Here is a 17,256-nt window from a genome sequence, read left to right as displayed (position 1 = left end):
AAAATTACAGTAGGTTAGTCAGCCAGGACTTTCCTTTCAGGGAAGCATGCTGGCTTTGGCCTATCTTGTCATGTGCCTCCAGGTACTCCATAATCTCATCCCTAACAATCGATTCCAACATCTTCTCAACCACTGATGTCAGGCTAACAGGTCTATAGTTACTTTTCTGCTGCCTCACACCGTTCTTAAGTAGCAGAGTAACATTTGTAATTTTCCAGTCATCCAGCACAGTGACAGAATCTATCGATTCTTTAAAGACCATTGTTAATGCCTCTGCAGTCTCTCCAGCTACTTCCTTCAGAACCCGAGGGTCCATCAGGTCCAGGAGATTTATCCAGCCTCAGACCATTAGGCTTCCTGAGCACCTTCTCAGTCATAACTTTCACTGCACAAACTTCACTCCCGACACTCTTGAATGTTCAGTATACTGATGTCTTCCACTGTGAAGACTGATGCAAAATATGCATTCAGTTCCTCTGCCATCTCTGCGTCTCTCATTACAATATCTCCAGTGTCATTTTCTATTTGTCCTATATCTATCCTTAACTCTCTTTTACCCTTTATATACTTAAAAGAGCTTTCAGTATCTTCTTGAATATTAGTTGCCAGCTTCATCTTTTCCTTCCTAATGACCTTCTTAGTGTCCTTCTGCAAGTTTTTAAAAGCTTCCCAATCCTGTCTTCCCACTAGTTTTGGCTTCCTTGTATGCCCTCGCTTTTGCTTTTACTTTGGCTCTGACTTCACTTGTCAGCCACGGTAGTGTCCTTTTTCCATTCGAAAATTTCTTCTTATTTGGAATATATCTGTCTTGCACATCCCTCATTTTTCGCAGAAACTCCAGCCATTGCTGCTCTGTTGTCCTTCCTGCTAGTGTCCCTTTCCAGTCAACCTTAGCCAGTTCTCCTCTCATGCCATTGTAATTTCTTTTATTCCATTGAAATACCAACACATTGGAATTTGGTTTCTCCTTCTCAAATTTCAAAGTGAACTCGATCACTTTGTTCCCTAAGGGTTCCTTAACCTTAAACTCTCTTTATCACCTCTGGATCATTGCACAACACCCAATCCAGCACAGCTGATCCCCTAGAGGGCTCAATGACAAGCTGTTCTAAAAAGCCATCCCTTGGACATTCTACAATTTCTCTTTCTCACGGTCCAGTACTGGCCTGGTTTTCCCAATCCACTTTCATGTTAAAATCCCCAACGATTACCATGACATTGCCCTTCTGACAAGCCTTTTCTATCTCCTGCTGTAATTTGTAATCCACATCCTGGCTGCTGTTTGGAGGCCTGTATACAACTGTACAACTGTCCTTTTACCCTTGTCATTTCGTAACTCAACACCTTCCAATCCTATGTCATCCCTTTCTAATGATTTAATATTATTTCTTTTACGCGGGGCCACACCATTCCCTCCGCCTAGTAAACTATCTTTCTGATACACAGTATGTCCTTGGTCGTTCAGCTCCCAATGACAGCCATCGTTTAACATAGTTTCAGAGATAGCCACAACGTCATACTTGCCAATCTGTGGCTGAATTTCAAGATCGTCCATTTTATTTCCATTGATGCTGCCTGACCTGCTGAGTTCCTCCAGCAGTTTGTGTGTATGGTTTCAAGCTTCCAGAATCTCGTGTTTAATATTGAGAGCTTTATGTAATAGTAAAGCCAACTCTTAGTTCCACTTACTGAAGCATGCTTTCGATTTCCTTAGAAAATCAAAACAATCGCATACCCTCTCACTACCAAAGTAAATCAGGGCTCAGAAATGTTGTTTCTTATCTTTAATGTAAACTTTTATTAGAGGAAACATAGAAACATAGAAAATAGGTGCAGGAGTAGGCCATTCGGCCCTTCGAGCCTGCACCGCCATTCAGTATGATCATGGCTGATCATCCAGCTCAGAACCCTGCCTTCTCTCCATACCCCCTGATCCCTTTAGCCACAAGGACCATATCTAACTCCCTCTTAAATATAACCAATGAACTGGCCTCAACTGTTTCCCGTGGCAGAGAATTCCACAGATTCACCACTCTGTGTGAAGTTTTTCCTCATCTCGGTCCTAAAAGGCTTCCCCTTTATCCTCAAACTGTGACCCCTCGTTCTGGACTTCCCCAACATCGGGAACAATCTTTCTACATCTAGCTTGTCCAATCTCTTTAGAATTTTATACGTTTCAATAAGATCCCTCCTCAATCTTCTAAATTCCAGAGAGTATAAGCCTAGTTGATCCAGTCTTTCATCATATGAAAGTCCCGCCATCCCAGGAATCAATCTGGTGAACCTTCTTTGTACTCCCTCTATGGCAAGAATGTCATTCCTCAGATTAGGGGACCAAAACTGCACACAATACTCCAGGTGTGGTCTCACCAAGGCCTTGTACAACTGCAGTAGTACCTCCCTGCTCCTGTACTCGAATCCTCTTGCTATGAATGCCAGCATACCATTTGCCTTTTTCACAGCCTGCTGTACCTGCATGCCCACTTTCAATAACTGGTGCACAATGACACCCAGGTCTCATTGCACCTCCCCTTTTCCTAATCAGCCACCATTCAGATAAGGCCTTTGAACTTACTGTGCCTCTGTTAGCTTTCTGAAAGAGTAGTTTGCTTGGGCCTATTTGCATTTTGTCTAAAACACTCTAGGTTTACGATCACAGAGAGGTGTGGTAAAAGAGGAGGCCATTCTGGTCATCGTAGCTCTGCTGATTCTTTTTTGCTTATGTATACCCAAGTTCATTAATAACATAAGATTTTAATAACATATATGATAGATACTTTATGCCTATTTCTCGGTGTTTTGTTCACAATTTTACAAGGATGTTGCCAGATCTGGAGAACCTGTGTTATAAGGAAAGATTGAACAGGTTAGGACTTTATTCCCTGAAACATAGAAGATACAGAGGAGATCTGACAGAGGTATACAAAATTATGAGTGATATAAATTGAGTAAATGTAAGCCAGCTATTTCCACTGAGGTTAGGTGGGACTACAGAGCTCATAGGCTAAAGGGGAAAGGTGAAAATTTTAAGGGAAACATGAGGGGAAACTTGTTCACTCAGAGGGTCATGAGAATGTGGAATGAGTTGCCAGCACAAGTGATGCAAGCAAGCTCAAATTCAGCATTTAAGAGAAGTTTGGATAGGCACACGGATGGTAGGGATATGGAGGGCTATGTTCCTGGTGCAGGTCGATGGGAGTCGGCAGTTTAAATGGTCCTGGCATGGACTAGATGGGCAAAAAGGCCGGTTTCTGTGCTGTACTTTTCTATGATTATGAAAATACTTCTAGTTTAGAATCTTAGAAATTTAGTTCAAGAAGCAATACGTCATTGCTGCTATTCAAGGACTCAAGATCCTCAAATCTGAACAAGAATAAAGGTGTAGTATTTTCAATTAATGCTTAAACTTTTGAGACATTATTCATTTGCAGTGGGCGTTGTTTGTGAGTCTCCCGGTCGTTTTCATTGTGATAATAATCGATGCGTTTATGGACACGAGGTGTGCAATGCAAGAGATGACTGTGGAGATGGAAGTGATGAAACTGAAGAAAGTTGTAAGTTCTCTGCATTGCATTTCCTTTTCAGTAAGCTTTATGTGGCAGCGATTTGGGCAAGTACATTCATAACAATTAATAATGAAAAATTTATTTTGTAATTAGGTAACCTATCCACCTCTCCTTGCACAACTGGGGAATACAAATGTAGGAATGGAGACTGCATTCCTGACTTCCACGTCTGTGATAATTATGCTCATTGTGAAGACCTATCCGATGAGTTGGAATGCTGTAAGTATATGAACATCTAACCTGTAAAGGTGTAATTTTTAAATGTAATACAGAAAAACTGAATCTATATGGAGACAATACAAAAATATACGGTAAATTTTTATGTAATGATGTTGTCTGGCATTGGTTTGCATTTTAAAGCATCTTGCTTGATTAAGAAACACACATCAAAGTTGCTGGTGAGCGCAGCAGGCCAGGCAGCATCTCTAGGAAGAGGTACAGTCGACGTTTCAGGCCGAGACCCTTTGTTGTTTGCTTGATTAAGAAGTTTACATTCAATAACAAAATTAGCTTTGAGTTTAGCTTACAGGTGTGCAAGGAACTAGCAAATAGAATTCACCAGAATGTCCATTCAGTGAGAACAAACCATGGAAAATCTGCAGATCCAAACAACACACACAAAATGCTGGAGGAACTCAAAAGGCAGGGTCTGGGCCCAAAACATTAACTGTACTCTTTTCCATGGCTGCTGCCTGGCCTGCTGAGATCCTCCAGCGTTTTGTGTATATCAACAAGAAGAAATACAGTGGATTCCATTTAATTAGGACACATCAGCACTTGTACATTTTGTCCCAATTAAGCAGCTGCTCCAATTCGATGAAGCCTAATGGAAATGGTTAAAAAGGAATAAAAAAGTTAAACTACCAAATTATGTATTTAAATGAAATATTGAACAAATTATTACACTTTATATCACAGAAATACTATAAAAGTGTGTATTAGTTCTTTAAGCATTGTCCCAAATAAGGGGTTACCCTGATTAATCGATGGCCTGATTAACCGGAATCCACTGTATTACAAACTAGAGAATGTGTGGTAGGCTACCAAGAAGTGGGAAAGGTACAAGAGGGACTTGTCCATGGGCCTCTAAAGGTCATAGAGAAGGCAGAAACCGTTGATAAGGAAGCATTGGGTCAATTTCCTTTATTAGCTTTGGTATTGAATTCAACAACAGGTAATCCATGTTAAAATGCTTTAATATACTAGTTTATAAAAGTCTCTGGAGAATATCAGTTACTTCCATCATAATAGATTTTGGCAGGAATTCCTCAGACACGATTCATGGACTCAACATACAGCTGCTTCTATAACAGCCTTCATTTTATGGTAAGTCAGGAGAGTGGATAAACTCTGATCATTGTGAACTCTTTGAAAGCAGCAGCAGTTGTCTACATCTAGAAGTCCTTAATAATGTTCATATATGAGCTAACAAGAGACAGCAACAATGACGCTGTACAATAGCGTCTAGCCACCTACTCTTGGTTTTCTTCACAGTCAATGGCATAACATTAATCAACCCTCACTCTAAATATCTTGGGGGTCGGCACTGACCAAAAAATGCAGGTCAACGGCTGGGTGTCCTGCAGGGAGTAACTCACCATTCGATACCTATATTCTCTTCTTCATCTGCAAGGAATGCTTGGAATTTGCTGAATATTTTCCATGTTACTGGAGGAGTTCAGCACCACCAGCAGTCAGAAATATTGACAACATCCAAGATGAGATTGGCATATCACTCACCATCCTACACACTTACTCCATCCATTACCAGTATACTCTTGCTACATCCATATGCCCCATCCATTAAAGAAACCACATCTTATTTTTCTAGGGTTTTCTCAAATCCAAAGCCTGTTGGGCTATTGTGTGCTACATGTAGTACAGTAGAGGTACATGGAAATATATCACCATTGTGGATGAATCTTTCCTGGAATTCCCTGACCAGGGAAAGAATGGCAGGTGGCATAATAAGTCATTGTCTCCTTCTGGAGAGCAATTACATATGGCCAATGAATGCAGCATTACCAAGGATGTACAGATCCCAGAAGCGATATATCAGAATGAGTTGAGTCTGTCTAAGTTCATAAGAATGTGCATACTTCTACCTTCTGTACAGAATTAGAAATATATGCCATATTATTAGCTGGCACATGCAGACATGCACACAAAATGATAAACATACAGACATCAAGTTGGAGGAACAGCACCTTATATTCCATCTGGGTAACTACCAACCTGATGACATGAACAATGATTTCTCTAACTTCCAGTAATTGCCCACCCATCCTCTCCTTCTCCATTCCCTATCCCTGTCTCCCTCTCTCACCTTATCTCCTTACCTGCCCATCACCTCCTTCTGGGGCTCCTCCCCCTTCCCTTTCTTCCATGGTCTCTGTGCTCTCCCATCTGATTCCCCCTTCTCCAGCCCTTTATTGCTCCCACCAATCAACTTTCCAACTCTTTACTTGAGCCCCTCCCCTTCTCCCAATTTCACCTATCTCCTTCCACATTGTACTTCTTCCTCCCCTCCCTCACCTTGTTAATATGACTTCCCCCCATCCCCCTTCCTTTCTAGTCCTGATGAAGAGTCTTGGCCTGGAACGTTGACTGTTTATTCCCATCCATAGATGCTACCTGACCTGCTGAGCTCCTCCAACACATTGTGTGTATTGCTCTAAACCGTCTCTAGTTGAGCTTGGAATTGAGATCCAACAAGATAGATCTACAATGAGAAGTGTACGCAGGAATTCAAATTTCCTGGCTTTTGTTTGCAGGAATTTTGGATGGTTTGAGAGTGGCTTGCAGATGGATATAAACTTGGCCTTAAAGTTATGGAATAAGCCCATTCCTTGCATCTGGCATATTTTATGCAGGTCCAAGCCATTGTTTGTTACAAACATGATTTCACTCTTGGAGTAGTAGCACTAATGTATTATTTAACTTTATCGTTTTGACATAACTGTGATACTTCATAAGAGCCTATAGACTGGTTGTTTTAAGACAATCTGTTTCAAACAATTAGTGATTAGGTGGCAGGGTGAAGATACAACTCTACCAAAGGAGGTGCAAGGTGCTCCTTCCTTCTGCTGGCCTGCAGGTCACCCTTGGGCAAGGTTTCGCTCTTGCTTGCCCCCACCCCCCCACCCCCAATAAATGTCATGTGTAGACATGGGAGCAGCTGGTGGATGGTCATGTGAGCAGTTGGTGCATATCACAAGTCCTGGTTATGGGGCCACTGATGCCAGGCAGATAATCTCTGGAGAGCATTGATAATAGCTGGGGTCACTGCTTTTGTAAAGACACTGCCCAGAAGAAGGCAATGGCAAACCACTTCTGTAGAAAAATTTGTCAAGAACAATCATGGTCATGGGAGCTTGACACACCACATGATAATGATTAGTGATTAGCCCTACATTCTCAGCAAAATGAAATCTACATATCTGCTAAATTTGTGAACGGGGTCTCACTTTATACATTAGGATTCAGGATTAGAGTAATGACAATATCTTGCTTAGAATTTCCACTAATGTTATAAGCTAATATATTGATTCAAGGCTCTTGAACAAAAGGGGATAACTACACTCACTTGCCATCCATTCAGATGTTCCCACAACCAATGATCTCACTTTAAGGACTCTTTATCTTGTTATTTCTAGGTCCTAGTTATTTGTTACTATTTATTTATATTTGCATTTGCACAGTTTGTTGTCTCTGCACTCTGGTTGATCATTCATTGATCCTGTTTTAGTTACTAATCTGTAGTTTTGCTGAGCATGCCCACAGCTAAATGAATATCAGGGTTGTATGGGGTCACTTATATGTACGCTGATAATCAAATTTATACTTTATACTTCCAAATTTACTTTGAACTCTGATATATTCATATACGTTACAATAAGAGGGGATTTTTAAATGAATGTTAAATAAAAGTTTCTTGCTGTTTCCTTAGACTCTAATGTAAATCAAACCTGTGCAGAAAATCTCTGTGAACACAATTGTACAGATCTGATGGATGGAGGTTTCATCTGCTTTTGTAAACATGGATACAAAGTAAATGAGGCTGATGCACGTGCCTGTGATGGTAAATTCATTTATGTTTAACCACATTATTAGTGCATTTGAAGAGGTACTTCAGTGTTTCTGCTTTGTCACCTGTTCTTTCTAGTTGCTGTTTGCATGACATGTTAGTTTTTTTTATTTGCGAGGCAGGGGGTGGGTAGTTTGGGGTTTGATTTTCCTGTTGCAGTTTGCACAGTTAGTTTTTTGCATGGGGGTGTTTGATGTTCTTGGTTTTCTTGTGTGGGAGAGTGATGTTTTCTCTGAACGGTTCCCATGGTTTTCTTTGTTTCGTGGTTGTCAGGAGAAGACAAATCTCAGAATTTAATACTGCATACATACTTTGATAATAAATGTACCTTTCAACCTTTGAGATAGATTGAGGCATTTGAGGAAAATCGCTACTTGTTTCAAAACATGCCAAAATGTTTGAACTTTATAAAATAACAGACTATATTTCTGCTCTTAACCCTACTCCTAGAGAGGGTAAGAACAGAGCTCCCCTGGTCCTTGCCATTCTCCACAAAAGTCTCCCTATTCAATGGATCATCCTGTAGTTTTTGCCAGCTTCAAAGAGATTTCTCCACCAGACTTATCTTCCCATGCTCTCCCTTTTCAGTAATCTGAAGCAGTAATTCCATTTGTGTCTCCCAGATTCACTTTTTCTGTTCATCATTGCCCTTCTCACAGCACATTCTCTTGGAACTACAATGGATGTAATAGTTGTCACTTATCTTCTGCCCTACCCCACTGTACAGAGAATCAAATAACCTTCCCAAAGGAAGGAATAGTTTACTTGCACAGCTTCCAGTTTAATGTGTTATTTGCTGTTCATAATGTGGTCTCCTTTACGTTGGAAAAACCAAATATAACTGACTACTTTGAGGAGCACCCTATAATTAGTCTGCAGGGACAACTAAGAGATCCTTTCTTCCTCACACTTTAATTGAAACCCATTGTAAGATTGGGGAGCAGGATCTCATCGTTTGTCTGGATGTGTTGCAGCCCTCCACACACAATATTGAATTCTACAGTTTAAGGTTCACTTTCCAGAAGGAGTTCACTTTCTCTGTCTGTGTCAGAGCAGAGCTATCCATTTTAATGAAAGTCATCCATTGAAGATATTGGTGTCTTTTCCTCTCTCAATCAGCACAGCCTGTTCGGCTGGACTTGTACTTCAGCCCTGCAGTTCACAGCTGTAATACTCCTTCTTTATGTTCTCAACTCCCTAACTGCCTGTATTTCATAGTTTTTGTTTACTCACATCTTTTTCTCTCTCCCTCTTTCCTCCTCTCTCCTTCTCTTTCTCTCTCCTCCTCTCTCTCTCCTCTCTCCCTCTCTCCTCCTCTCTCTGTCTCTCCTTCTCTCTCTCTCTTTTTCTCTCTCTCTCCTCTCTCCTCTCTCCTCTGTCTCTCTCCTCTCTCCCTCTCCTCTCTCCCTCTCCTCTGTCTCTCTCCTCTCTCCTCCCTCTCCTCTCTCCTTCTCTCTCTCTCCCTCTCTCCTTCTCTCTCTCTCTCCTTCTCTCTCTCTCTCTCTCTCTCCCCTTCTCTCTGGCTCCTTCTCTCTCCCCCTCTCTCCCTCCTCCTCTCTCCTTCCTCCTCAAAACCTCTCCCCATCAACTCCCCCTCTCTCTCATTTCCCACTCCCCCTTATTTTCCCTTCTCTCTCCCTTCCCCCTCCCTCCCTTCCCCCTCCCTCCCCTCCCTCCCCCCTCCCCCCTCCCTTCTCCCTCCCTTCCCCTCTCCCCCTCCCTTCCCCTCTTTCCCTCCACCTCTTTCCCCCCTTTCCCTCCCCCTCTTTCCCTTCCCCCTCCCTTCCCCCTCCTTTCCCTTCCCCCTCCTTTCCCTTCCCCCTCTCCCTTCCCTCCTCTCCCTTCCCCCTCTCCCTTCCCCCTCTCCCCTCTCTCCCCTCCTCTCTCGCCCCTCTCTCCTCAATCTCCCCTTCTCTGCTTTCTCCCTTTCCTCCTCCCTCTTCCCCTTTCTCCTCCCTCTCCCCTTTCTCCTCCCTCTCCCCTTTCTCCTCTCTCTCTCCTCTTCCTCCTCTCTCTCCTCTTCCTCCTCTCTTCCCCTTCTCAGCAGTGCGGACCAGGGAGTAGAGTTGGAGTGCACAGAATTCTCAATAGTGTGGAGAAGATTACTACATAATAAGCAGAGGTAAAGCTCTGAAAGAAATTAACACCAAAATTAGGATGCTAAATGAGATACATTGGGGAAGCATCATTCCCCCTTTCCCTTTTCCCTACCATCCATTGAGAAGCAGTGTATCACATTAAGTTTGCCAGATACATCCAATCCCTTGGGCACTATACGATTGGACCAACTTTGAAGTGGCAATCGCATGAACAGTTTACTAGTTAACTCTATATTCTTTTTATTAATCCTCAGTTTTTAAAACTGTCATCCTTATTTTCAGATAGTTCCATGGCCTCCTCCTCCTCCAGACTTACATCCCTCTGCGATTTCTGAAATCCTGCAATTATAACATCTTCCTCAGTTCCTGTTTTTACCCCATCACTGTTTTCTTCTGTGTTTTAATTTCTAAACTCAGGAATTCTCTTTTAACTTTTCTTACTAATTCAAAACACAACGAACTGCAGTCTACGAGACCTAATGTCGAGTACACCTTATCCAAAATGCTTAGGGGTGCAAATATTTCAGATTTTGGATTTTTTTTGTATTTTGGAGTATGTAGTAATATAGATGGGAATTGCTATCATTTCCAACTCTGAATTTATGTGCAGACTTTGTCTTGCATTTGTTCCTCACACACGTGTACTTAACAGTAAAAATTACAACATACCACTGATATAATGAAAATATAATGTGTGCAGGGTAATACAACAGCTTCAGAAGAATACCTGAATCAGCTGTTGAACAACAGCAAACAACAGCAGGCTTCCAGTCTCCACCCATGATGCTGTGTTTTGATTAAAACTTTACAGTATGCTGTATTTGTATTTTACTTTTTTCAGGTTTTATGTAAAATTTAAAAACAATTAGCATTGTAGACTTGTTCTGGTGTTAGATTTTCATTAGCAATGATCTTCCCAAACTCTTCAGTGAATTTCTCTGCTGCTTCATGATCAGCAGACACTTTGACTTTTAGAATTTTTTAAATCTTTAAAAGTTTAATGCCGTGCCTTTTCTTAAATTTCTTCAACCTATTCATAATTACCTTCAATTTTCAGTTTGTGGTGATAGATTTTTGTTTGCTTCATGATCAGCATACCATTAAGAAGCATATTCTCACCTAATACTGACAAATTCACTCTTTTTGATACACAATCAAGATCTTCATTTTCACTTTATGCAGTGTTTTTCTATTTTTCATGAACTTCTGTTCACGTGAGGTCACTTCTCAGAACTGTCTGTGGTGTGCAGAGACCTGTGTATCTCCTGGGAATCTTCCCAGTGCCTTGTAAAATTTTCCATTTGTGACAACATGTCAGTGCTTGAAAAAATTGGATTTTGGCATTTCGGATAAGGGGTACATGGATATTGAACTTGTAGAGTTTCTTGGTATTATCTGCTATTGTATGTTATATGAATGTAATCTCTTATTCTCATTCACATTTTGAATGCTTTGTAACATTTTGGATTCCCTATTAGTAAATAGATAATGAATCCAGCAAAGAGTTCACTTCTCTAGGTTAATAAGGTTGTCTTACAAATAGAACTTTCCACTGTTGATTGGGAGCCAGCTTTATTCATACTGTAGATGAAGAACAGAAGTGTAAGTTATGAACATCTTCGTTTCTTGTTCAGATATCAATGAGTGTGAAATTTTCGGCAGCTGTCCTCACAATTGTAAAAATAGCAAAGGAAGCTATGCATGTTTCTGTGCTGAGGGATTTGAACCTGTTGCTGAGGAGAATGGTACTCAATGTGCTGTCACAGGTAAATGCAATCTTTTACTATACTTTCTATATCAATCACTGTGTTAATGAACATTGCCTTTGGCACACAATGAATATAGTGAAGTTGCAGTGTTTGCAATCATGTAATGCCTAGACTTGAATGCATTGATGGTGTTCTCTTTGACCTTGGATAGTGAACTCCCATGTTCTTTCCACCTTTCTGCAAGAGCAATTAATTCTAAATTCTCTGTTGGACTTCTTTCTTATTTGATAAACTAGTTACGGTCACCCCCACCATTCTCTCTGAATCAATTCCATTCTTTTTAAAGACCTCTCTTAAGTCAACCCTCAGAAGACTTCCCATGATAGAAGAGGTCCAAGATGTCCATTTGCAGAAGAATCACCAGTGGACATTGGAACATTGCATCCAAATGAAAATTAAGCCTAAATTCAGTGTTAAGACTGTGTATGAGCTCTTTGGTTAGCAACAGCATTGAACTTCAAGCAGGAAAGATCGTACCTACCCACACCAAAGCAGTTTTAGAGATCATATTTTTTTCTATTTTGTTTCATTTTGATTTGGCTTATCCTGCTAGTGCTCAGATTTGGCCCAGCTGAACTAAGCTGAATGTTCCTAGTCTGCTTCAATAACTTATGATTTGTAGTTTGATAATCTGTGTTTTTAACTAAGTTTTTGCCATTTGCGTGATTTGTTCTTTTTTCTTGTGCACTGGGTGTTTGATGTTTTCTTTGAACGGGTTCCATGGTGTTTCTTTGTTTCATAACTGTCTGTGGAAGATTAATCTCAGGGTTGTATACTGCATACATACTTTATTAAGAAATGTGCAATGAATCATTGAGTTTCCAATGACATCCTTTGTTTGGAATGAAAGAAAAGAAAGATGAATGGAAGTATTAGTCAACCAGCCCAAGAGCGGTTTTTGCATGGTAAAATGCTCATGCTGTTGATATTATAATAGAATTGTTATTAATTTCATCTGTTTACTTTCAGGAGATCCTCCTATCCTGCTTTTGCCAGACAATGTACGAATTCGGCGATACAATCCCACACTTCATCAATACACTGACTATGTTGATAATGAAGAGAACATCAAAGCCATTGACTATATTTGGGACACAGAAGATCCAGATCTCAGTATGTAAACAATGTTAGAATTGGGCTCTAATATAGTAGAGAATACCATAAGAACATAGGATTTAGGAGCAGAATTAGGCCATTTGGCCCATCGAGTCTGCTCTGCCATTTAGTCACAAACAAGAGAAAATCTGCAGATGCTGGAAATCCAAGCAACACACACAAAATGCTGGAGGAACTCAGCAGGCCAGGCAGCACCTATGGAAAAGAGTAAACAGTTGTTGTTTCGGGCTGAGACCATTTAGCAGAGGGTCAGAATCCTGTTGAAGGGTCTTGGCCAAAAACGTCGACTGTGCTCTTTTCCATAGATGCTGCCTTACTTGCTGAGATCCCCCAGTATTTTGTGTGTGTTGCTCCACCATTTCATCATGGCTGATTCAATTTTCCTCTCAGCCCCAATCTCCTGTCTTCTCCCCATATCCCTTCATGGCCTGACTAATCAAGAATCTATCAACCTCAGCCTTAAATATACATAAAGACCTGGCCTTCATAGCTGCCAGTGGCAAAGTATTCCACAGATTCACTACTCTCGGGCTAAAAAAATTCCTCCTCATCTCCATTCTAAAAGAGAACCCCTCTATTCCGAGGCTGTGTCCTCTGGTCTTAGACTCTCTCACCATAGGAAACATCCACTGCACATCCATTCTATCAAAGCCGTTCACTAGTCGATAGGTTTAAATTAGGACATCCCGTCATCAAATACTCTTCATATGGTAAGCCACTCAATCCTTGAATCACCTTTGTGAACCTCCTTTGAACCTCTCCAATTTCAGTACATCTTTTCTAAGATAAGGGGCCCAAACCTGCTCACAATACTCCAAGTGAGGCCTCACCAATACTTTATAAAGTCTCAACATTACATACTTGCTTTTATATTCTAGTCTTCTTGAAATGGAAGGTATCATTGCATGTGCCTTCCTCACCACAGACTCAACCTGCAAATTAACCTTTAGGGCATCCTGCACAAGGACTCCCAAGTCCCTTTGCGCCTCAGTTTTTTGCATTTTCTGCATTTAGAAAATAATATACCCGTTCACTTTTTCTACCAAAGTGCATGACCATACACTTCTCGACGCTGTATTCCATCTGCCATTTCTTTACCCATTCTCTTAATCTGTCGAAGTCCTTCTGTAGTGTCTCTACTTCCTCAAATACCTGCCCCTCTACCTATCTTCATATCATCTGCAAATTTTTGCAACAAAGCCATCAATTCCATCATCCAAATCATTGACATATAACAAAAAAAAGAATTGGTCCTAACACAGACCCCTGAGGAGCACCACTCATTGACAGCAAACCAGAAAAGGCTCCCTCTATTCCCATTCTTTGCCACCTGCCAATAAGCCACTGCATTATCCATGCTAGAATCTTCCCTGTAATACCATGGGCTCATAGCTTGTTAAGCAGCCTCATGTGTGAAAGGCCTTGTGAAAATCCAAGTACACAACATCAACTGATTCTCCTTTTTCTATCCTACTTGTTATTTCTTCAAAGAATTCCAACAGATTTGTCAGGCAAGAATTTCCCTTAAGGAAACCATGCTGACTACTGCCTATTTTATCACAGGCCTCCAAGTACCCTGAGACCTCATCCTTAATCAACTCCAACCAACCACTGTGGTCAGACAAGCTGGCCTATAGCTTCCTTTCTTCTTCCTTTCTCCCTCCTTGAAGAATTGAGTGACATTTGCAATTTTCCATCCTTACAGAACCTTTCCAGAATCGAATGATACTTGAAAGATAAATACTAATGCCTCCACAGTCTCTTCAGCCACCTTTTTCAGAACCCTGGAGTGTACACCATCTGGTCCAGGTGACTTATCTACACTCAGACCTTTCAGTTTCCCAAGTACTGTCTCTCTAGTAATGGCAACTTCACACACTTCATGACCCCTGACACCTGGATCCTCCACTATACTGCTAGTGTCTTCCACAGTGACAATGATTAAAATTCTGTATGCAATGATTAGAAATCTGTTGGTTAGTTCTGGGAATAAGCAAAAAAAAATCCAGTATGTTTTCCTTGGAGTGAATGTGGAGAGGATATGTCCTGTGGCAGGGAAGTCTAAGACCAGAGGACACAGCCTCAGAATAGAAGGCTGTCCATTGGGAATGGAGATGAGGAGGAATTTCTTTAGCCAGAGAGTGGTGAATCGGTAGAACTCTTTGCCACAGGCAGCTGTGGAGGCCAGATCTATATGTATATTTAAGGAAGAGGTTGATAGATTCCCAATTAGTCAGAGCATGAAGGGATTATGTGGAGAAGGCAGGAGGTTGGGGTTGAGAGGAAAATGGACCAGCCACGATGAAATTGCGGAGTACACTAGATGGGCCAAATGGCCTAATTCTGCTCATATATGTCTAAGTTGTTATAACCACAGGGTGGTAATGGGGACAAGCTCCCACTACCTATTAAATGCTCCCAATGGCGTGTTCCTCAAATAGCCTCTGATATCCAAACCCAGTTCCTGGCCTTCACGTATGGCTCAGCTACTAAGCCCAGCAGAACCATTTCTACTGACAGGAGAAGGGGCAAAGGTGGGTTCCTGGCAGCTTAGGAGAGAACTGTTGTTGATTCCCAGAAATGGCCTACATCTCGACACTGAGCTGCTGCACCATCCACCCCTGTCCACACATCAGCCCTCAGAGGCAGCCGCAGCACGTTCCCTCAATGGTACACTGCACAGTGCACAATCTGTTAGAGCTCCAACAGAGGGCAAGAGTTTGCACAGGTTCAGAGTCAGAATCAGGTTTAATGTCACTGGCATACTGCCATTATCAGATTCCTTAAGGTTGTTATAGTCAGGGGTACGTAGTGGGGATAAGCTCCCACCACCTTTTACATTCTCCAAAACCACGCACCTCAAATAGCCTGACAATCAAATACAGCTCCTGGCCTTCACGTGTGGTTCAGCTACTAAGCCCAGTGGAACCACTTCTACTGGATGGAAAAGGTATAGGTGGTTTACTGGCACCTTAAAACCAGTCACTGGTTGACGGGTCATCTAGGAGAAGGAAAATTCTGATCTCAAACCTCCGCTGCTTTGTGGCTATACTCACTCATGGGGAAGGCTTCAGGAGTAAACCCTGAGAGAAAAATCCAGAGCTGGTGATCCTAAGGCAGTCCTACATTGAGTTCAATGCTGACTGGCAGCTCCAGCGATGCTGCTGGTACCAAACTGTATCGGTCTCTGTTCCTTTGGGTTCTTCAGTTGCGTTGAGATGGGGAGCATGCTACATGGGCAACAGCTTGCATTCCATATCATATTGCCCAGGCTTGCCTACCTAGACAGCCTAGGACGCAATATCCATGGTCAACTCTGACCGTCGGAGGCCTCAGACAGACTAAGGTATCTTATAGTCTTAGGAAAACTAAGAGGATTTTACTCCTGTGGGAAATAGATTTCACAGAGGTTTAGGGGAGGGGGATGTGATTAAATCTACTAAAACCACACCGGACAAAATTTTTCTTCCGAAAGTGCTACTTCCCCAGAAATTATTTTATGTTAGACTGCTTGAAGCTGAATACAAATATAATGTCAGATTGCTCGTATCACCTGGAATTTGGGAAACAAATAATTAACTTTTATTCAAGATAATACATTTAATTGCACACCAGTGCTGATGCTTTGCAATAGCCCAACTAAACTAAAAATGTTTTGTTGATGATTTTCATCTGTACCAAATGTCTGAGGCTTCTCCCTTAAGTGTCCAGCAATAATCAGCCAGCATTGATGGGTTCCAGTTGCCCTGATACCGTTTCTCCATGACCGCAATGTCCTGGTGAAACCTCACCGTGCCCATCACTGACAGTGCGAAGATTTGCAGGAAAGAAGTCTAAATTGGAATACAGAAAATGAATCTTTAGTGGCAAACACGAGGAAATCTGCAGGTGCTGGAATTTCAAGCAACACACATAAAAGTTGCTGGTGAACACAGCAGGCCAGGCAGCATCTATATGAAGAGTTACAGTCGACGTTTCGGGCCGAGACCCTTCGTCAGGACTAACTGAAAGAAGAGCTAGTAAGAGATTTGAAAGCGGGAGGAGGAAGGGGAGATCCGAAATGATAGGAGAAGACAGGAGGGGGAGGGATGGAGCCAAGAGCCGGACAGTTGAGTGGCAAAAGGGATATGAGAGGATCATGGGACAGGAGGCCTAGGGAGAAAGAAAAGTGGGAGTGGGTGGGGAAACCCGGGGATGGGCAAGGGGTATAGTGAGAGGACAGAGGGAGAAAAAGGAGAGAGAGAAAAGAATGTGTGTATATAAATAAATAACAGATGGGGTACGAGGGGGAAGTGGGCCATTAGTGGAAGTTTGAGAAGTCAGTGTTCATGCCATCAGGTTGGAGGCTACCCAGACGAAATAAAAGGTGTTGTTCCTCCAACCTGAGTGTGGCTTCATCTTTACAGTAGAGGAGGCCGTGGATAGACATATCAGAATGGGAATGGGACGTGGAATTAAGATGTGTGGCCACTGGGAGGTCCTGCTTTCTTTGGCGGACAGAGCGTAGGTGTTCAGCGAATAGATCTCCCAGTCTGCGTCAGGTCTTGCCAATATATAGAAGGCCGCATCGGGAGCACTGGATGCAGTATATCACCACCTGGAAGGACTGTCTGGGGCCC

At 42.0% G+C, this 17,256-nt stretch overlaps 1 protein-coding gene across 1 annotated transcript in view; it reads left to right on the top strand.

The window, feature by feature from the left end:
• lrp2a (low density lipoprotein receptor-related protein 2a) overlaps nt 1–17,256 on the top strand; it is a 404,078-nt gene that overhangs the window by 329,219 nt on the left and 57,603 nt on the right. The window contains 5 exon segments of the mRNA XM_063052409.1: nt 3,432–3,554; nt 3,660–3,785; nt 7,516–7,647; nt 11,387–11,518; nt 12,491–12,634. Coding sequence (XP_062908479.1) covers nt 3,432–3,554; nt 3,660–3,785; nt 7,516–7,647; nt 11,387–11,518; nt 12,491–12,634 — 657 coding nt within the window.

Source organism: Mobula hypostoma, chromosome 6 (genome assembly GCF_963921235.1).
Source record: "Mobula hypostoma chromosome 6, sMobHyp1.1, whole genome shotgun sequence".
NCBI lineage: Eukaryota > Metazoa > Chordata > Chondrichthyes > Myliobatiformes > Myliobatidae > Mobula > Mobula hypostoma.
Note: the sequence above shows the minus strand (reverse complement) of the source record. Positions and strands in the feature narration are given on the sequence as shown.